Source organism: Elephas maximus, chromosome 16, assembly GCF_024166365.1.
Source record: "Elephas maximus indicus isolate mEleMax1 chromosome 16, mEleMax1 primary haplotype, whole genome shotgun sequence".
In the NCBI taxonomy this organism is placed as follows: Eukaryota; Metazoa; Chordata; class Mammalia; order Proboscidea; family Elephantidae; genus Elephas; species Elephas maximus.
The window spans coordinates 16,289,567-16,307,934 of record NC_064834.1 but is presented as its reverse complement, the minus strand read 5'-3'; the positions used below and the strand labels follow the sequence as shown (position 1 = coordinate 16,307,934).

General features: G+C 50.9%; 1 protein-coding gene across 2 annotated transcripts in view; it reads left to right on the top strand.

Moving 5' to 3' along the window:
• The window catches only part of SLC29A3 (solute carrier family 29 member 3), a 52,444-nt gene extending 34,329 nt beyond the window's left edge, over positions 1–18,115 (top strand). For both annotated transcript variants that reach the window (XM_049855809.1, XM_049855810.1), the window contains 3 exons: positions 2,841–3,067; positions 8,060–8,222; positions 12,532–18,115. In XM_049855809.1, coding sequence (XP_049711766.1) covers positions 2,841–3,067; positions 8,060–8,222; positions 12,532–13,186 — 1,045 coding nt within the window. In that variant the 3' untranslated portion in view covers positions 13,187–18,115. The remainder of the gene's footprint in view (positions 1–2,840; positions 3,068–8,059; positions 8,223–12,531) is intronic.
• The last annotated feature ends 253 nt before the right edge of the window (positions 18,116–18,368 follow it).

Genomic DNA, 18,368 nt, shown 5'->3' with positions numbered 1-18,368 from the left:
GTAGAACTATGCCCCATAGGGTTTTCGATGGCCAGTTTTTCAGAAGTAGATAATGCTCCATAGGGTTTTCAACGGCCAGTTTTTCAGAAGTAGATTACCAGGTCTTTATTCCAGGACACCTCTGGATGGATTCGAACCGCTAATCTTTTGGTTAGCAGCAGAGCATGTTAACCCAGGGACTCCAACAAGTGATAGAGATGCAAAATTGGATTTAGTCATTCTCTAACCGGAAAATTAAAGTCAGTTCTGCCTTCAGGCATATTTGGGCCTAGGGGATTGCAAACGTCAACAGGCCTCTGTCTTGCGCACCATCTCTGGGATATGTGTGCCTCTACTCGGCTCCCTTCCATAGGTAGTCCCTCCCCACGGAGCTGGCAAGATGACCAGCATCCCTGGATGCAATCACAGCAGAGAAAGAGCTTCTCTGCCGGTTTACCTGGACCAGACCCAGGGAAGACTGATTGGCTCTGCTTGAATTGTGTGCTAATCCCTAAATCAGTTCTTGTGGCCAGAGGCTTGGAACTCTATAATCACCCCAGATTGGGTGGTGTGCCCATCATTTGCAACTGGGCTGGTGTGGGCGATGTGGCTGACAACCTCTCTAGGATTTGGCCTGGAGGAAGGAGAAGTGTTGGCAGATCAAGACAGTATGTCCACTCCACACCCTACTCTTAGGACCAAGCCCTGATGGTTATCAGGGTGGACAAGGCCTACAGGATGGGGCTCGGTGTTCTCCATACACCTCCCTCTGCACTCCAGAGTCAGTCCTCAGTCTGACGGTGCCATGAACGCACATCCTCTCTCTCACACATACTTGCACACACATACAGACACGTCTCCCCCTTCATCACTTATGTTTCAGCCCCATGATGTGCTGTGGCTCCCCAGTGGACCACTAACTTACATCCTACAATGAAATGGCCTGTTTCTGGTATGTTTCCCCTTGGTCTGTCTTGCGTCCCAGGCATCTAACACGGTCCTTGGCACACCACCCCATTAGTTGCTCAATAAACGTTTGCTGACTGAACACATAGAGAGGACACACTTCAGCAGACTGAGTGCTGGGCGGGGTGGGGGGGTGGCGGTCAGTGGACCTGGGTTCTTATCCCAGCTCTGCCCCGACTCAGTGACCTTGAACTGTCCCTTCACTTCCTTGGGCTTCCTCCTCCTCCTTAGGAAGTGGTGGCAGCACCTGCTGAGGATCAGAAGGAAACTCAAACCCGCCTGTCGCTGCAAAAACGCTTTGAAAACATCCTTTATTTTTTGGCATTTCACACTCATCGTTTCAAACCCGTTTAAGTAATATGTGTCTTTTCTACCTTTCAAGTTTATCTTTCACTTTTTTTAATCCAAAATTTCTGGTATACTTCACCTGGCTTTTTGCCCAGTCCCCACCCAGTAGTTAGCTGAAGAATTAACTAAACCTTCAATCTGGTCTAATCTGATGACTTAAACAGCCTGTCTAGATGGTGTTCTCTCTCCCTAGAGTAAAGCCGTGCAGTTTCCCAGAGCTGTGCTCCTTACCTCTCTGCCCAGGGTGGTGTCTGGGTGGATGGGGCCTGGGAGGAGTGTATGGATGACGTGCAGGCATGGTATTGGCAGTGTGAGGAGGCCTCTGGTCCTGGAGGGCACTAAAACTGGCATCAGCTGCAGTCCAGGACAGTCCGAGACCATCTCAGGTGAACTCTTCTGCCCTGTAGTGTCTTTGTGCCACCACGTTTCCTTTATTGCAGGGAAGCACTAGAGTGTCTTTCTGGGGTCACAGCCTGGAGCAGATCTCCTGCGTTCAGAGCCCAGCTCTGCCGTTTACCAGCCGAGTGACCTTGAGCAAGTCCCTTAAGCTGTCTGCACCTCAGTGCCCTTATCTATGTGTGGGGTGGGTGAGAGCGCCTATCCTACAGAGCTGGTATGAGAGTTGAGTGAATGAGTACATAGCCAACGCTGGGAAGAGGGCCCAGCACCAGGTCAGTACTGCGTGAGTGTTTGCTTTGGTGGTAATGATTGTGTTCTTCCCTTCTTGCCTCCACCACACTCCACTGCTAAGTTTTGGGGGACGGAAGTCCAGTGGGTGGTTGCTGTGTTTAAACAGCAGACAGAGCCGGCAGGAGCTTGGCCCTGTGGCAGGAGGAGCAGAGGGCTTGCTCTGACAGCCCTCACATCCTGCTCTTGAATTTCACAGCAAGATTGCAAGATGCAGAATTTATTGAGCGTTTAGCCAGAGCCAGGCGCTCTTAGCACAGCTATAACAGAAAGACCACAGGTGGGTGGCTTTAATCAACAGAAATTAATTTTCTCACAGTTTAGGCGGCCAGAAGTCCGAATTCAGGGCGCCTGCACTAGGGGAAGGCTTTCTGTCTCTGTTAGCTCTGGGAGAGGGTCCTTGTCTTTTTTAGCTTCTGGTTCTCGGTCCCTTGGTGGTCTTCATGTGACATGGCATCCATCTTCCTCTGTCTTCGCTTGCTTGCTTAGTCCTCTGTTTTATGTCGCGAAAGAGATTGACTTAAAACACCCTTGCATTAATACTGCCACGGTAACCTAACAAAGAAAGCCCATTCCCAAATAGATTTATGATACATGTTTTGGGGGGACACAATTCAACCCATAACAGTTCTCCTCCCCGTTGTACAGTTACAGAAGCCGAAACCAGAGCAACTGAGTAACTTACCCAAGCCCACACACCTAGTGAGCCGGGAAAGCCGGATTCACACACAGGCCTCCTGACTCCAGAGTGGACACTGCCAACCACCGAGCCACCCGTGTCCTCTAAGGTGGCTCAGCCGTCCCGGCACCATGTGGCGAGGCCCGAGGGGGTGTCTAATCACCTCCGAATCCTCACCCAGGGTTCCGGTCCGTGTCCGTGTCCTGACCTCCCTGGCCATCATGCTGGCCGTCTTCGTGGTGATGACCGTGCTGGTGAAAGTGGATACCTCCTCCTGGACCTGCAGCTTTTTTGCTGTCACCATGGTCTGCATGGTGGTCCTCAGCGGCACCTCCACCGTCTTCAGTAGCAGCATCTACGGTATGACTGGCTCCTTCCCGATGAGGAATTCCCAGGCGCTGATATCAGGTGAGACCTGGGGTCCAGACAGTTGACCGGGTTAACCCACCTAGGGGCTCATGAGAAGGAGCCAGAGGTGAGCACACGACGGCCCCTCCGGAAATGGAAACGTGTGTTAGGTGTGTAGGAGTCCCTGGGTGGTGCAAACAGTTAATGTACTTGGCTGCTTACTGAAAGGCTGGTGGTTCAAGTCCACCCAGAGGTGCCTTGGAAGAAAGGCCTGGCGATCTACTTCTGAGAATCAGCCATTGAAAACGCTGTGGAGCACAGTTCAACTCTGACGTACGTGCGGTCTCCGTGAGCTGAAATCCACTTGACAGCAGCTGGTGGTGGTAGTGGTGGTGGTGGTGATGTTGGGTGTGTATCGTTTATCTATTGCTATATGATAACCCACCCTAAAACTTCGTGACATTTATTCTGTTCATAAACCTGCAATTTAGGCAGGGTTTATAAGGACAGCTCATCTCTGTTCCACTCGGTATCTGCTGGGCTAGCTCGTTACTGTGTGCTTACTGGCTAGGCTGGCATGTTGGTACTGACTGTTGGCTGGAAGCTCAGCTGGGACTGGGCTGGAGTTGGGTTATTCCTCACACGGACCTCCCTGTGGCTGCTTGAGCTTCCTCATGTCATGGTATCTGGGTTCCAAGAGCGAGCATCCCAAGGGAATCAGGCAGAAGCTTTATTTCCTTCTGTAACTTAGCCACGGAAACCATATAGCATCACTTCCTCCACAGGCATGAGCCTAGCTAGATTCAGGGAGAGAGAGCATAGACCTACACAGCTCAGCTGGAGATGGTGAAAGTCACATTGTAAGAAGAGCGTGTAAGAGGGGAGATAGAGCTGCAGCCATTTTTGGAAAATACAGTCTGCACTTCCTGAAACCAACATTCCTTTCTTTCCTCCCTCTCTTTTGCCCTTTCTCCCTCTTCCTGTTTTCCTCTTCTCCTCCCATTTGTTTGTCTTGTCTCCTTTCCTTTCTGTCTTTTCGTCCTTTTTAATTTTATAGAGGACCTACTATGTGCTGAGGATTCAAAGATGAATGAGACCCCATCCTCTCAGGGGCTGATAGCCTATAAATAACTCCTCTGTTACCCCCTGACCTTGGCGTCTGGTGCATGGTAAACACCGGGGGAGGGCTGATGTGTGACTTGGGCTGTCCATCAGAGCTGGAGTTTGATGCTGATACTGAACCTGTTGTCTAGACCTTACCGATTTTGTTCTCTAAGCCGGAGCAGCATCCAGATGACCCAACAAGATAACAAGGGTCCGTAAGAGTGCTTTGCCAGGAGACCACAGCCCCCTAAAGCAAGAGTGGAGGCTCAGCTGCTCTGTTCTGTGTGCCTGCTTGAGAATCTGCTCAGTGCCGTAAATAACGCCAGGTACTAGTATGTATAGTAGGGTTGACAAAGACTCTGACAAGTACACAAACCCTCTGCATTCCCATGCCAGTGCCAGACATCACTAATCGATTGGCATCTTTCCATCTGAACCTCTATATTCTTCTCAACACAGCACTTGAGGCAGTTACTTGAACTGATAAGAGTTTAGATGTGAGCTCAGATCTGTTTGCCACCTTTGATATAGGATTAGCCACTGGCTCTCTCCTGGGAAACACTTGATCCTAAAAAAAAAATGGACTTGTTGCTAAATTTCCTGAGTACAGGCAATGTGCCCTTGGCACTGCTTCAGGAATGTCATCTCTGGGCCGATGGTACTGGCCACCACACACTGGATTTAATCCCTCTGTTACCTCTGGTTTCAGAAAGCGGCCCTTACCTTCCCATCTCCCTCCAACCTGCTAGAAGTTGTATTTTTAAAAATATAATTTTAGCCTTGCTGGCTGTCTCTCCAGGACCAATGACAAAACACGCCATTCATGTTGAAAAGCGGCCCTTCGTGTTCATCCGGCCACCAGAGTATCTCCTAGGGAAGGGAGCGAATTGCCACCGGGCCAGCCCCGACGCATGGCGACCCTGTGTGTGTCAGAGTAGAACTGCGCTTCGTGGGGTCTTCACTAACTTGATTTTTCAGAAGTAGATCACCTTTTTTTTTTAGATCACGAGGCCTTTCTTCCGAAGCACCTCTGGGTGGACTGGAATCACCAACCTTTCGGTTAACAGTTGAGGGGATTAACTGTTTGCACCACCCAGGGACTCTCCAAATTTTTTACAAAGTCCGTTTTTAAAAAGGTGGGGGAAATTTAGTACTTACGCTTCAGTATTAATTACCCTTGACCCTAAACCATTGTCATGGCTATGTGAGGCCCCCCTCTCCGACTGTGAGCACCATCACCCTGGAGAGTCCAGGGGCTCTGATCCCCCAGAGGGCCCAGGCCACCTCACCAGCCCCAGTTCTTTTTTTGTCCAGAGGAGCCAATGTGTGGATTGTATGTGTGTTGGCATTTTAGGGAACAGCTCATTTGTTTTGTATCAGTGTTTTTTTAAGCCCCTCATTTGCATGTATTTCCATAACTGATGAGATAAAAGTAGGGAGTTATGAAGGATGAGCTCCCCGGAGGCCTGGCTTGTTGTTGATGATAATATTGTAAATTCTGTACAAGTTGGAAAGGGGGAGAGGAAAATCAACAGGCAGTGATGTTAAGATAGTGTTCCTTGGGGCATCCCAGGAATGTCTTAATGAGTTTAACCCCAGTTCTAACAAAACGCCCAGGTGGGGATTACAGCTTCTCAGACGTGGGCACCCTTTTGGCAAGAGGTTTACCCCGTTGTTGCTGCTTTGATGTGGGAAGGACAGAAATAGCCAAATACTTACTTGGGAATCAGAGAGGATTTGTATGTCATTTCTCTGTACCGGGGACTGTTCTAAGCGCTTGACATATAGTAACCCTTTTAATCTTCATAACAGCTCTAAGAGGTAGGTGTCATTGGCATCCCCATTTTACAGACGAGCAAAGGGAGACACAGAGCTGTTAAGTGACTTGCCCAAGGTCACACAGCTAGAAGTGGTAGAGCTGGGATCGGACTCAGATGTCCTGGTTCTCGAGTCTGCGCTCTTAATCACCATGCTAATTTTTATATCTTTGCCCTACCCTCAAATCCCAGCCTCTGGCCACCCAGGCTAATAGGAGCTTCTATTGGGAGAGCTGCGGGAAGGATGGTTCATGAGGGCTGTGGCTGTTTCCTGGAGAGCCACAGAGATGTTGGCAGGGTGTGGGTGAGGCAGTGAGGGTGAGCGTCACGGTGGACCAGGGCCTGGACTACCGTCTCCCACTTCTGCTCCAGGCAACAATGGCAGGAAAGTGGTACCAGGGAAAAGCTGCCTGGTGACGACAGAGTGCCTCGTGGCCACACATGGGCCAGTCCGCTGTTCCCAGGTTGGCTGTGTGCGGTCAGCCTTCTTGCCTCCATGAGAATCGATGTCCTTTTTCTCTGAAGTGGCTAATTCGTTCACTCAGCCAGTCAGTCCGGCATCTTCACTAGGCACTCACTGTACTTTAATAATAGTCCTGTCTGTGTATCCAGTGCTTCCTCATTCCTCATCCCATTTCCACCTCACTGCTGTCACATGTGATGGATAGGACAAGTATTAGCCCCACTTTCCAGGCAAATAAGCTGAGGTAGAGAGGAGTTCTATGGTCTGCTCACACTTACAAAGTACTCCCCAAGCTGGTGCTACACCCAGGCCTTCGGACACTTGGCCAGCACAAGGTGACTACCAGTGGCCGGGAAGGTTCCAAAGAAAAGCAAGACACATTCCCGGCCTTCCAGAAGCTGCTGTGTGATTGTGGCAAGGAGGGGAACTAGCATTTGTTGAAAGCTTACTGTGTGCCAGGCCCTTTCCCAACATCTCATTCAGCCTTCAAAGTAGTTATACAAGGCAGGTGTTATTACCTCCATTTTACAGATGAGTAAACTGCGGCTCAGGGAAGTCACTTTAGCCCACGGGGTCACACAGCTAGCAAGTGACAGAGTCACAGGTCAGACATACATCTCTTTGGTTCCTGGACCCATGATCCCCAAGGCTAGGCTGTCTCCTGTGTTAGGGAGCAGTGAAAGGGTGTGGCAGCCCCACGGTCTGATGATACGAGGTGCATCCGAGACCTCGGCAAGAGGGGACACTCCAGGTGGTAGGGCCGTTGCACGCGTATGTGAGCGTGAGTCTATGTACGTGTGTGAGAGACAGTGTGTGTACGTGTATATGTGTGTATGTGTATGCGTGCATGTGTGTGGGAGTGTGTGTGTATGTATGTGTGTGTGTATGTGTGTGGGAGTGTGTGTGTGTGAGAGTATGTATAAGTGTGTGTGCATGTGTGTGAGAGTGTGTGTGAGTGTACGTGAGAGCATGTGTGTGAGAGGATGTGTGAGTGTATGTTGTGTGTATGTGCATACATGTGCTCACACGTGTAAGCTGTCCCAGCTGCCTCAGGTGCAAGTTCTGTGAGCTCATGGGTGGGAGACCTAGTGGGGTTTTGTAACCAGAAAGGGCTCCCCAGATAATAGCCCTGGAGGCAGCAGGAAAATCAAGGCTAGGAAATTCCCCGAACCTCTCTCCCAGTTTGCTTGGTGGCTGATTTGGGCCAGGGGCAGAGGAGAGGAAGCCCAGGGCTCTCCGAGATTTCTGGCCCCTGAATTAACATTTAGAGCCCAACAGGAAGGGGTAAAGAGAGACAGATGGTAAAGGTTAGAGATGAAACCAGAAAGTGGGTGGGGGAGGGGCTCCTGGAACCCATTTGCTGCCTCAGGCAGCAGCCTCTTAACAGGCACATTGGAGAGAAGCCCCAGACCCGGGGCTGGGGACATCAAAGAACAATACCCTCTTAAAGCCAAAAGCTTACATTGTAGAATCCCTCCATGTTTGCCAAGGTCTCGCGAGCTGTGAGAAACGCAGCCATTTTCTCAGTAGGGAGAATTTTTCATTTCTGTTAAACCCAAGCATCTCTGGAGGGACAAGGCCTGAGGTGCCAGGAAGATGGACCCACAGCCTTGGCTCCTCCTGTCCTCCTTCACTGACCACCTCCGTGATGTCTACTGGTCTCTGCAGGAGGAGCCATGGGCGGGACCATCAGTGCCGTGGCCTTGCTGGTGGACCTGGTAGTGTCCAGCGATGTGACGGATAGTGCCCTGGCCTTCTTCCTGACTGCGGATGTCTTCCTCGCTCTCTGCATCGGGCTCTACCTACTGCTGCCCAGGCTGGAGTACGCCAGGTGAGGGCACCTTCCACTCTGTCGGCTCATAGTAGAGTTACGTTATATGTTTGCATTCTTACATCATCTAATGAGAACATGTGTCTGTTTTCTTGTTGTTGCCTGCCTCCCCCACTGGAGGTGAGACTGTGTGAGTTTTGTTCACTGCAGTGTCCCCCGTGCCTCAGGCTATGACTTGGCCACTGGTTGTGAGACGTCTGCTCCCTCTGCACCCTCAAGCATTTGGAGTCTGCAGGTTTTAGGATGGGGAAGGCAGGTGGTAGGAGTTGGACTTGAGGAATAATAATAATGAATGATAATTCTTGTTCCTTGAACACCTCCCCAGCTCCAGGCATGTGTCCTATCTCATTTAATACCCACATGCTCTGTTCCTCTCAGGGTGCAGTACTACTACTACTGTTATTCTACCCCCCATCTGTCAGTTTGTCAGACTGTGGTGGCTTGAGTGTTGCTGTGATTTCAAATACCAGCAGGGTCCTCCATGGTGGACGGGTTTCAGGGGAGCTTCCAGACTAAGACAGACTAGGAAGAAAGGTCTGGTAATCTGCTTCTGAAAAATAGCCAGTGAGAACCTTATGGATCACAACAGAACACTGTCCAACTCACTTGCTTTGGACACACTATCAGGAGGACTCAATCACTGCTGGAGGATGTCATGTTTGGTGAAATAGAGGGCCAGCAAGGGTCAGGGAGACCCTCAGTGAGGTGGATGGGTACAATAGCCACGACAATGGACTTGAACAAGTTGGCAGTTGTGAGGGTGATGCAGGACCAGGCAGTGTTTCATTCTGTTGTACATAAAGTCACCATGGGTCAGAGTCCACTAGACATCCGCTAACAACAACAACGTTATTACTATTATTCCCATCCACAAGCAAGAAGACCCAGGTTCAGAGAGGTTAGAGAACTTGACCGAGTCTGTCGCCAGTAGGAGCAGAGCCAGGATCCGAACCTGGATCCCAAACTGTGCTTCTAACCACTGTCCTACGGGCCTTTCTCTCCACCGTATGGTATCACTTTGCTTGCCTTGACTCTCTTGCTTTCTGTTTCTCCAGTTCCCCCTTTTTCTTCCTTGTTTCCTACTGCCGTTTAAAAAATAATAATAACCCTCAGCTTTTTCTTGTGTTTTATTCTTTTCCATGCAGTGTCTTATTCATTATCTTATTGGATCTTCAGATTAGCCTGTGAGGTAGGAAAGGCAAGAATTATTACCCCCATTTTACAGGTGAGGGAGCTAGGACAAAGAGAAGGCTAAGCGCTCTGTGGCCACACAGTGTGTGAGCTGGCACAGCTGGGGACCATTCCAGTCCGGATCTTCCCCATTCTACCAGGAGCCTGCTTTGTGCCTGCACTGAGCCGGGCAGGACATGTATACCTCTCTCAGTTGCCTTTGAGTTGGCTCTGACTCAGGGCGACCTTGTGTATAAGAGCATGGAACGTTGCCTAGTCCTGCACCATCTTCACGATTGTTGGTATGTCCACTGTGGTGGCTCTCGTGTCAGTCCATCTCACTGAGGATTTCCCTCATTTTTGCAGACCCTCTACTTTACCAAACATCGTGTCCTTTTCTAGCAATTATTTGGTCTTTTCTGATGATGTTTCCAAAGTAAGCAAGTCTAAGCCTTACCATCCTCGCTTCTAAGAAACATTCTGGTTGTATTTCCCATTTCAGAGCATTTAAGGTGGCCAACCATCCCTATTTTCCTGGGACTGAGGGGGTTCCCAGGACGAGGGACTTTCAGTGCTAAAACTGGGAAAGTCTCAGGCTAACTGGGACGACTGGTCACCCTAGTTTCGAGTCTTGCACGGGCAGGCCAAGGTCCTCTCCAGCCGGGCACGTGAGACAGAGAACACCTGGCTGTGCCATCCCTTGCAAGGTTCTGTTTCTTTGCTGATCAAAACTTAGGTCAAGACATCTGGGTTTACAGAAACTCATTTGAGGATACAGCTTGTAGAGACCTAGGCTTCGGGAGCTGCTCAGACTAAATCCTCCTTAACGGGGAAGCCACAGGTGCTGTCTCCTGGAGGGCTCAGCTGTCTCCCGGTCCGGTCCGGTCCGGTCCGCCCAGGAAGGACCGAGCCTTACTCATCGCTGCACATTCGTTGATGTCAGATGTTACAGTTCCATGGTGGCGGGGCGGGGGGCCTAGAGGCCAAGGGTGAGATGAGCCTGGGAGATTTGGAAGACCGCAGGAGGAGGGGCTTCAACCAGACGAACTTGATGGGAGCTGTCTCTGAGCAGACTTCAGGCGAGGACCCAAAGCTGAGCAGAGGGGGAAGTAAGAATGTCCTGCTCCTGGGATAGTGATTGTGAAACAGGACAAAGGTCAGGCAGAAGCGCCCTGCTCAGCATCACGTGGAAATGTAATTCCGGGGAGAGTCCTCCCCATGACTCACTTGCTATCTGTAGGCTTTTAGGATAGAAAAGCTGGCAGGAACTTCCAGTTAATCTCCTCCATAACTTAAAAGCTCACGGCTCCATTTTACAGAGAAGGAAACTGAGGCCGAGGAACAGGAGTGCCTAGCCCAAGGTCACACAGGGAGGCAGAACCCAGCTATCACCAAGCCACTGTCCCCCAACCGCCACACCAAGCCCTTCTGTTTGAGCTATGTTAGTTAATACAGCATTATGCCTCCTGGTTTTCTAGCACCTGAGGCCCAGAGAGGTCAAGTGACTTAGGCAAGATCACACCGCAAGGCAGAGTGACCCAAGCTTTGCACTGGTCAGAGTAACTGAAATTGAAAGGACTGATAATATTCGGTGTTGAGGGTATAGGGGAAAGGCCCTTTTATAGGTTACTTATTCTTTCAGTAAATATTTTTTGAAGGGCTGCTCTGTACCAGGTAGGGTGCTGGGGATTAGCTGTGAATAAACAAATGTGGTCATTGTCCCAGGGAGCTGCCTTCTACTGAAAGAGACACACAGTACACCAGTAACAAGCCAGCATGTGCAGTTATTACAGGTGTGGTCAGTTTTTTGAAGGAAATAAACCAGCGATAAACAGATTAATCAAGCGGGTTAGGTAGGGTGAATGGGAGGTCGAGAAGCAGAGATAAATTGGCACTGTTGGGAGAGCAATTATCAGTATCAAATTTTCACATGGGCAGACCTTTTAATCCAGCCCTTCCTCCTCAGAAACCTGCCTTACAGAAATGCTGGGGGAAGTGTGCCAGGATTTAGGGTTAGGGAGATTCTAGGCGACATTATGTGTAGTAGCGAAAAGCAACGTAAATGTCCCTCAGTAGGGGAGCAGTTCAGCTGTATGTCCATACAGTGACACATTATGCCCCAACCCAACAGAGATTTAACGTCACATGTATGTGTACTCCTGTGAGGCAGTGGCCGCAAGATACTGTTCCTCAGGCAATTACATGTATGTATTTTTTATTTATGTTTAATAGTTACGCCTGTCTGTAGGCCCCATTTCACTGTTCTGCTGCACAAAGTTTTACAATGTGTACAGTTTGATCCCATCTTTGTTTAAGAAACGTGGCAACGCGTGCACATGTGTTCCTGTGTGTCCTGTCTGCACGTGGGTGGAAGAGTATGCACCAGGTTGTTAATAGTTGGTACCAGGTAGGAGCACTGTAGGAGGTGGGCGTTGAGAGTTCCCTTTCTACCCTAGCATTTCTCGTCTGTATCATTTAAGTTCATTGTATCAAACATGTTACTTTTATAATTTAAAATAAATTGTATTTTTAAATGCTATTTTATTCCCACCTCCCCCCTCCAAAACAAAACAAAAACAGGTGAGCCGGGCTGGAACCCAGGCTGGCTGTGTCGTGGTCAGTGCTGGTTTCCTCTATCCCTGCACCTGGCATGGCCACCACCACAGCACAGACTTTCGGCCAGTGTCAGGTAGGACTGTGCAGGCCTTCCTCTGGCCATCAGGTAATGGCATATGTCAACTCAGGGGTCCTGGGGCTGATGGGCCCTATGGCCTTACATGCTGGGCCTAACTAAAGGTTCTGTTTTGAATACCCACCCCGGCTGTGCTGACTCTGAGGTCCCCTCCCCTAGAGCTATGTTAATACAGTTAGTCTTATACCTCTCGGTTTTCAGATGCTTGAGACCCAGAGAGGTCAAGTGACTTAGACAAGGTCACACAGCAAGGCAAAGTGACCCAAGTTTTTGTACTGGTCAGACTAGCAGGAATTAGAACTGACAATATTTGGTGTTAAGGGTATAGGGAAAAGGCACTTTTTTTAGGTTACTTATTTGCTCAACAAATACGTTTTGAAGGGAAATCCCAAGTGAGCCTGCTTTATGGCTAGCCCTCTGACCACTTACCTTCTCTCCTTCCCACAGGTACTACATGAGGCCTGCTCAGCCAGCCCATGTATTTTCTGGTGAAGAGGAGTGGCCCCAGGACTCTCCCGATCCCTCTTTGTTGGCCCCCAGGTCCAGTAACCCCCACATGCCACCCCTCCGCCCCATCCTGAAGACTACCGCTGGCCTGGGCTTCTGCATCGCCTACATCTTCCTCATCTCTGCCCTCATCTTCCCTGCCATCAACGCCAACATCGAGTCCCTCAACAAGGGATCAGGCTCACTGTGGACCACCAAGTTCTTCGTCCCCCTCACCACCTTCCTCATGTACAACTTCGCTGACCTGTGTGGCCGGCAGATCACAGCCTGGATCCAGGTGCCAGGGCCCAAAAGTAAGCTGCTCCCAGGGCTTGTGCTCCTCCGGACCTTCTTCATCCCCCTCTTCATGTTTTGCAACTACCAGCCCCGCGTGCACATGGAGGTGGTGGTCTTCACGTCTGACATCTACCCTGTCCTCTTCACCTCCCTGCTGGGGCTCAGCAATGGTTACCTCAGCACCCTGGCTCTCATGTACGGGCCGAAGATTGTGTCCAGGGAGCTAGCGGAGGCCACAGGGGTAGTGATGTCTGTTTACATGTGTTTGGGTTTGCTGCTTGGCTCAGCCTTCTCTGCCCTACTCGTGCACCTCATCTAGGGCAGCGGCCAGGGCATCAGGGCCACGTGACCCTTCGGAGCCTCTGTAAGGTGGCGAGGAAGTGCTGGCAGGGCTTGGGTGGCGTGGAAGAAGGGGCTGGAGCTTCATGGGTGCAGAAAGCAGAGCCCACCCAGGCCTCATCTCTGCCCGCAAGGAACGAATGAACCGTCTTATGACATTCCAGGCACTTTAACAGGACATTCCGGAGAATAGGACCAATGAAGACGCAGTTCCATAGTTACAAAGTGAGAGAATCACTTTCATAGCTGATTCTTAACATTCCACCCTTTATGGCTTCATGCTGGTTTCCAGCTCTTCTAAAATGTGTTGCCAGTGTCTGAGCACCACTGAGTTGTTACAGAGCCAGTGTCAAAACCCAACCACAGGCTTTTTGCACTCTCCCAGCCTCGCTCCTTCCATCTGACAGGAGGAAGCCAGAGAATTCTAGAATGGAGGTCCCCTTGGGATGGCCAGGCCCCAGGCCCAAGCCCTGAGCCTGTGCAGACCCCGACATGCTGCTTCTGAGACACTACCCACTAACCAGACTGGAAAACCCAGAAAGACAGGACTTCCAGGGATCTTTCATTCCATAAACATGGTCTCTGGAGGGCCTCCCTGCCCCAGGGACAGAGTGCACAGGGCCTGCGGCCTGTGGCTTGGGTCAGAGAGGGGGTCTTTCGATGTTCATGTTTACAACATGTCAAGGCCATTGGTTCAAGGGCATAATAAATCCCTGGGTATTTGATAAGAACCTTGTTGGTGTACTAGTCAGGAAACAGAAGCATACTCCATTTGAGTCATTCGAGGATTCTCTAAGAGAAGGTATAGGAAACCCAAGGTGCACTATATTCCGGAACTGGCAACAGTGAAGTAGTGAGGGCCTGATGGGTAAGGAAAGGAGTTGTTCTAGAACCTGGAGATGTGACCTTGGCCTGGAGTAGGGGGCATGCCCAGCCTGCAGGGACCCTCAGGCGGGAGCTGAGGAAATGCATTCCCTCTCTTCCTCCCTCTGTCCTCTCCTCTGTGTTCCCTGTAGACTGAGCCACAGCCAAGGAGCAGGCTGAGTGGGTGGAGAGAGGACCTAGACGGGCAATGGAAGGCGACCGGCCCAGGGTCCCATCCAGAATGGGGCCAGCGAGCCCCTTCAGTGACCTGAGTCTGTTTTTTACCAAAGTCAGTAAGTGCTGTGAAACTGGTCAGCAGAATTGGCTGTGGTTTTGTCCTGGTTTGCTTTGGGTGGTTGTGTTTTGATGTTGTTGCTTCAAAGGACACCCCCAGGGTTCCGTTTCCCCACCCGGGGAGACACATTTACAATACCTGACATGAATCCTAATTTATATATTAGGTTCCTCGAAGGCCCCTCCTACAAGGCTGTTCCTTGGGGGAGCAGGCTGACTTGGGAATCAGAGAGAGAACAGAACTCCCTCAGACCAGGAGTTCCTTCTCAAGAACCATGCAGAAAGAAGAGCTTGCCCAGAAGAAGTGGCAGCCACGAGAGCACAAGTTGGCTGTGTCTGTCCAGCGTGCAGGCTCGGTGGGCTCCAGCAGCAGCCGATGGCACCGGGAAGCTGTCAGTAATCTACCCAGCGGCGGCAGCTTATATTCCCCGCCCGTCTCAGTCTACTACACAATGCTTTTTTGGCCAGAGAATTGAGGAGGACACCCTTGAGAGGTTTTCTGAAACTCGATACCTTCTCCCCTGAGCTTTTTTCACCCTGACTTTAATGATGTGGATGATGGCGGGGATTGCCTTGTTGGTGACTCATCGCAACCTCGGGTGCTTCAGAAATGGGCAGTGTTGTTGGTTTGAAAGCAAAACAGCAGTCTCTGAGAGCCCAGATGGGGTGGCCCTGGAGCTGACGCAAAGGAGTGGTGAGGGGTCTTGCAAGCTCTGTTGAAGAGGGGATAGAGTTCAGAAGAAGTAGGGGAGGAGGCGCCCTGTTGGTGAAATGATTTGAAATGAGCACGGAGTGAAGGGGAAGGGGGTGATGACGCAGTGTAGGGGTGCTGATGATGGACGAAATCAGCAGTGCCAGCTTCACTGTGCAGGGGCTGGCTGCTTGGCAGGGAAGGGGGATGAGCCAGGCCTTTGCCCACTCCTTCACTAGCCTTGGTGGGCATTTCACAAAGGATCACTCCCTCTCAGAGGAGGAGGAAGGGAAATTACGCCTCTCCAGGGAGAGGGGCAGATGGTGGCTTCTTCAGGTGTCCTTGCCTCATGACAGCAGCTCCTGGGGCTTGGCTGTTCTACGTCTCAAGTCTCCTGTGCTCCCAGCAGGCGTGTGGAAGCAGCCCACATGCTTTGGGGGGAACAGAACTTGCTGAAGAAAAGGTGATTCTGAAGACTTACCGTCAGTGAGGGGGTACTGGGGGGGTCCCTGAGAAGTTGCCTTTGTCTAATAATTTTCTTTGATTTAATCCCAAGTGGCAGTGTCTTTTAGTGCATATTCTAGTATATTTCCAGACCATCCACATTTTCATTTTCCTAATTTTATTCAATAAAGCAACCCAGAGGCAACCAAACTAGGTGGCTGTTCAACTAGTGGATGACAGGTACTTCTAAGACAATGTTTGCGCCTACATGCACGGGGACATGAGGGGGTGTGACCAGGGCAGGTATTACTAGCAAAGGCTTCAGCTGCCTTCTACCCAGGACTCTACGGAGGAGACGTGATGCAGGAGGAGGTCCCTGCAGGACCATGGCTTCTGGGAAGATTTAATGCTTTTATGGAGAACTCTAAGTAGAAGGAAGGGGGACAAACATAACTTGAGATACCTATTCCAGTGTTTATTTCAACACTCTGGGCTCTCTGAGTGAAAGCATCTCGTGTCTATGGTACCATCATCACTTCCTTGGTGGCAGCACTGTCAGTGCCAGTTTTGCCCATGGTCTGAGTCACTGCTGCCCACACCCACTGGCTGAGTCACCCACTGCCCCACATCCCAGTTCCCAGTCCAGCCCTGACCCAGGCAGGATCCCAGAAGGCCTTTCAGCACACACTCCCCTGCTCCCCTATAGGTAGACATTGGGATCAGGCACATGGCCACAGACCTAGGATCCAGGGCAGCCTTCCCACCATGCTGCCTCAATCCCTGGACCAGTAATACTGCCCTGTGGCAGCTTTACATGCATTATATCCCTCATCTGTAGATGAACATTAAGAACATGGTGAGGTTGAGTAACTTACCCAAGGTCATTCAGGAATCAAACCTAGGTCTGCCTAAACTCAGAAGTCGTTGTCCATGCTGCCTTCTTGGTTGAGCCCTGACCCTTTCCTTGGTTCTTGGCACCTGTCACCCCTATTCCGTGCTCCATGGTCTGGCTGGAGTCTTGTGGCAAACAGATGATGGATTACCCAGAATTCCGGCACCGACCTTGGACTATGTTGACCTGTTCAGGGTAGCTGCCTGCTGGACTGGGCCCCCATGGACCCTGACCCTGTGCCTACCTTATTCAGCACAGGATCTTGGGCTGTTGACAGGCCCTGCCATTTGCCCAGTCTAGTCCAGTCCCCCAGCCCCTCCTAGTCCCACCATCCTCTTCCTCCCCTATGCCAGCCCCTGCTGCTCAGGTGCCTGTGTATGTGGACCTGTGTTGGGACAGCAGGCATGTAGGTAGGGCATAGAACATAGTTTAGGGGGTCAGGAAGTCTTGCCCCCAGCCCCATCAGGCACTGGCTGTGTGTCACTTAATCTTCCCGAGTCACACTTCCTCAACTGTAAAATGAGGATAATGGTTAAGTACCAGAGTTGTGACTGTCTGCTGTGCCACTGAGCCAGCCCATCACACCCGGTCACGCCCACGCACCAGCACACAGATCCACAGACTGCACCAGGGTTCAGGCCTATGGAGCAGGATGACTCAGGACACGTCCACACCCTCGGCCCCCACCCATGGTTCAGCCACTCAGGAAGGTGAAGGCAGCCTCAACCTGAAATAACAGCTGGCTGCTGGGGCTGAGACCCTAAAGGAGAGTGACCAAGATGGCCATACTCTGCCCCCACAACAGGCTCCAGCCAGCTGACCCACTGGCCCTGCCTGGGGGCCTGGCTGTACCACACTGACAACAGTTTCTACCCTGGCCTGGAATTTAGAGGGAGCTCTGGGCCATAGCTTGGAATAGAAGAATACAGACACAGCCTCCAGTCACCCAAACCGAGGTTTGAATTCTGGTCCTGCCAACTAGCTGTGTCACTTCGGCCAAGTCTTGCTGGAACCCTCTTTTCTCGTCTCTAAAATGGAAAACCTCCCAGGGCTGTTGTAAGGATAAAAGTGGCCTCAGTATTCAATGTAAAAGTATCTGGCACATCGTACCAAAAACCAAACCCACTGCCGTCAAGTCGGTTCGTTTCTTGCACTTTTTGCTGCCACCTGGACAGTTTGCTGTGATGTCAAAAGCCTTCCTGTGGCAGATTGTGCCCTCTACCCCTGACCCCACGCTGTCTATCTTCTCCAGTTTTGACCCCCGTTGTTTGATGCTCAAGCCCCCAGCCTGGGTCTGCCTACCAGTCAGGGTCAGGAGACACTAGGCAGAAAGCTGGAAACCCAAAATACTAGACCAAGTGCACTCTGACCTTTGGCCAAGCCACTGCACTTTTTCCCTCTAAGCCTCAGCTAGAAAAACAAGCAGCTAACACCTATCCTACCTCCATCATAATACACGTGGATGCCCTCTGGAAAATGGTCATGTCGGAAAATGGTCCCGAGAGCCTGGGCTGGAGCCAGACTGGCTAGGTTTGAATCCTGACTCACCACTTCCTGGTACATGACCATGGTCCAGGTTAACCTCTGCCTCCGTGTTCTTACTCGGGCCTCATATGTGGTTATTGTGTGCAATAAATGACGTATTGGCAGTGCATAGGAAGTATTTATAATTGAGCATGGTACATAATCCATGGTAATTACCAGCTTCTGGGAGGCTGTGTGCTTCAGACCTTTCTGGTCTACCCGACTCTCCACTGTCAGTACATCACCCTCATTTCCCTTCCTTACTAGGTTCTGGGCTTGCCCCCTGAGCCCAGAACACACATTCAGCTGCTGGGTCTGTCTTAACATTCAGATGCTTTCCTTCTTTCCTCACCTACCTGCCTAGCCTACTTGCCTTTGATGGAGGCAGCCGGAAAAGCATTTCTTGCAGATGTGCCTCAGTTTCCTTATCTGTAAAATGGACGGCTTACATAG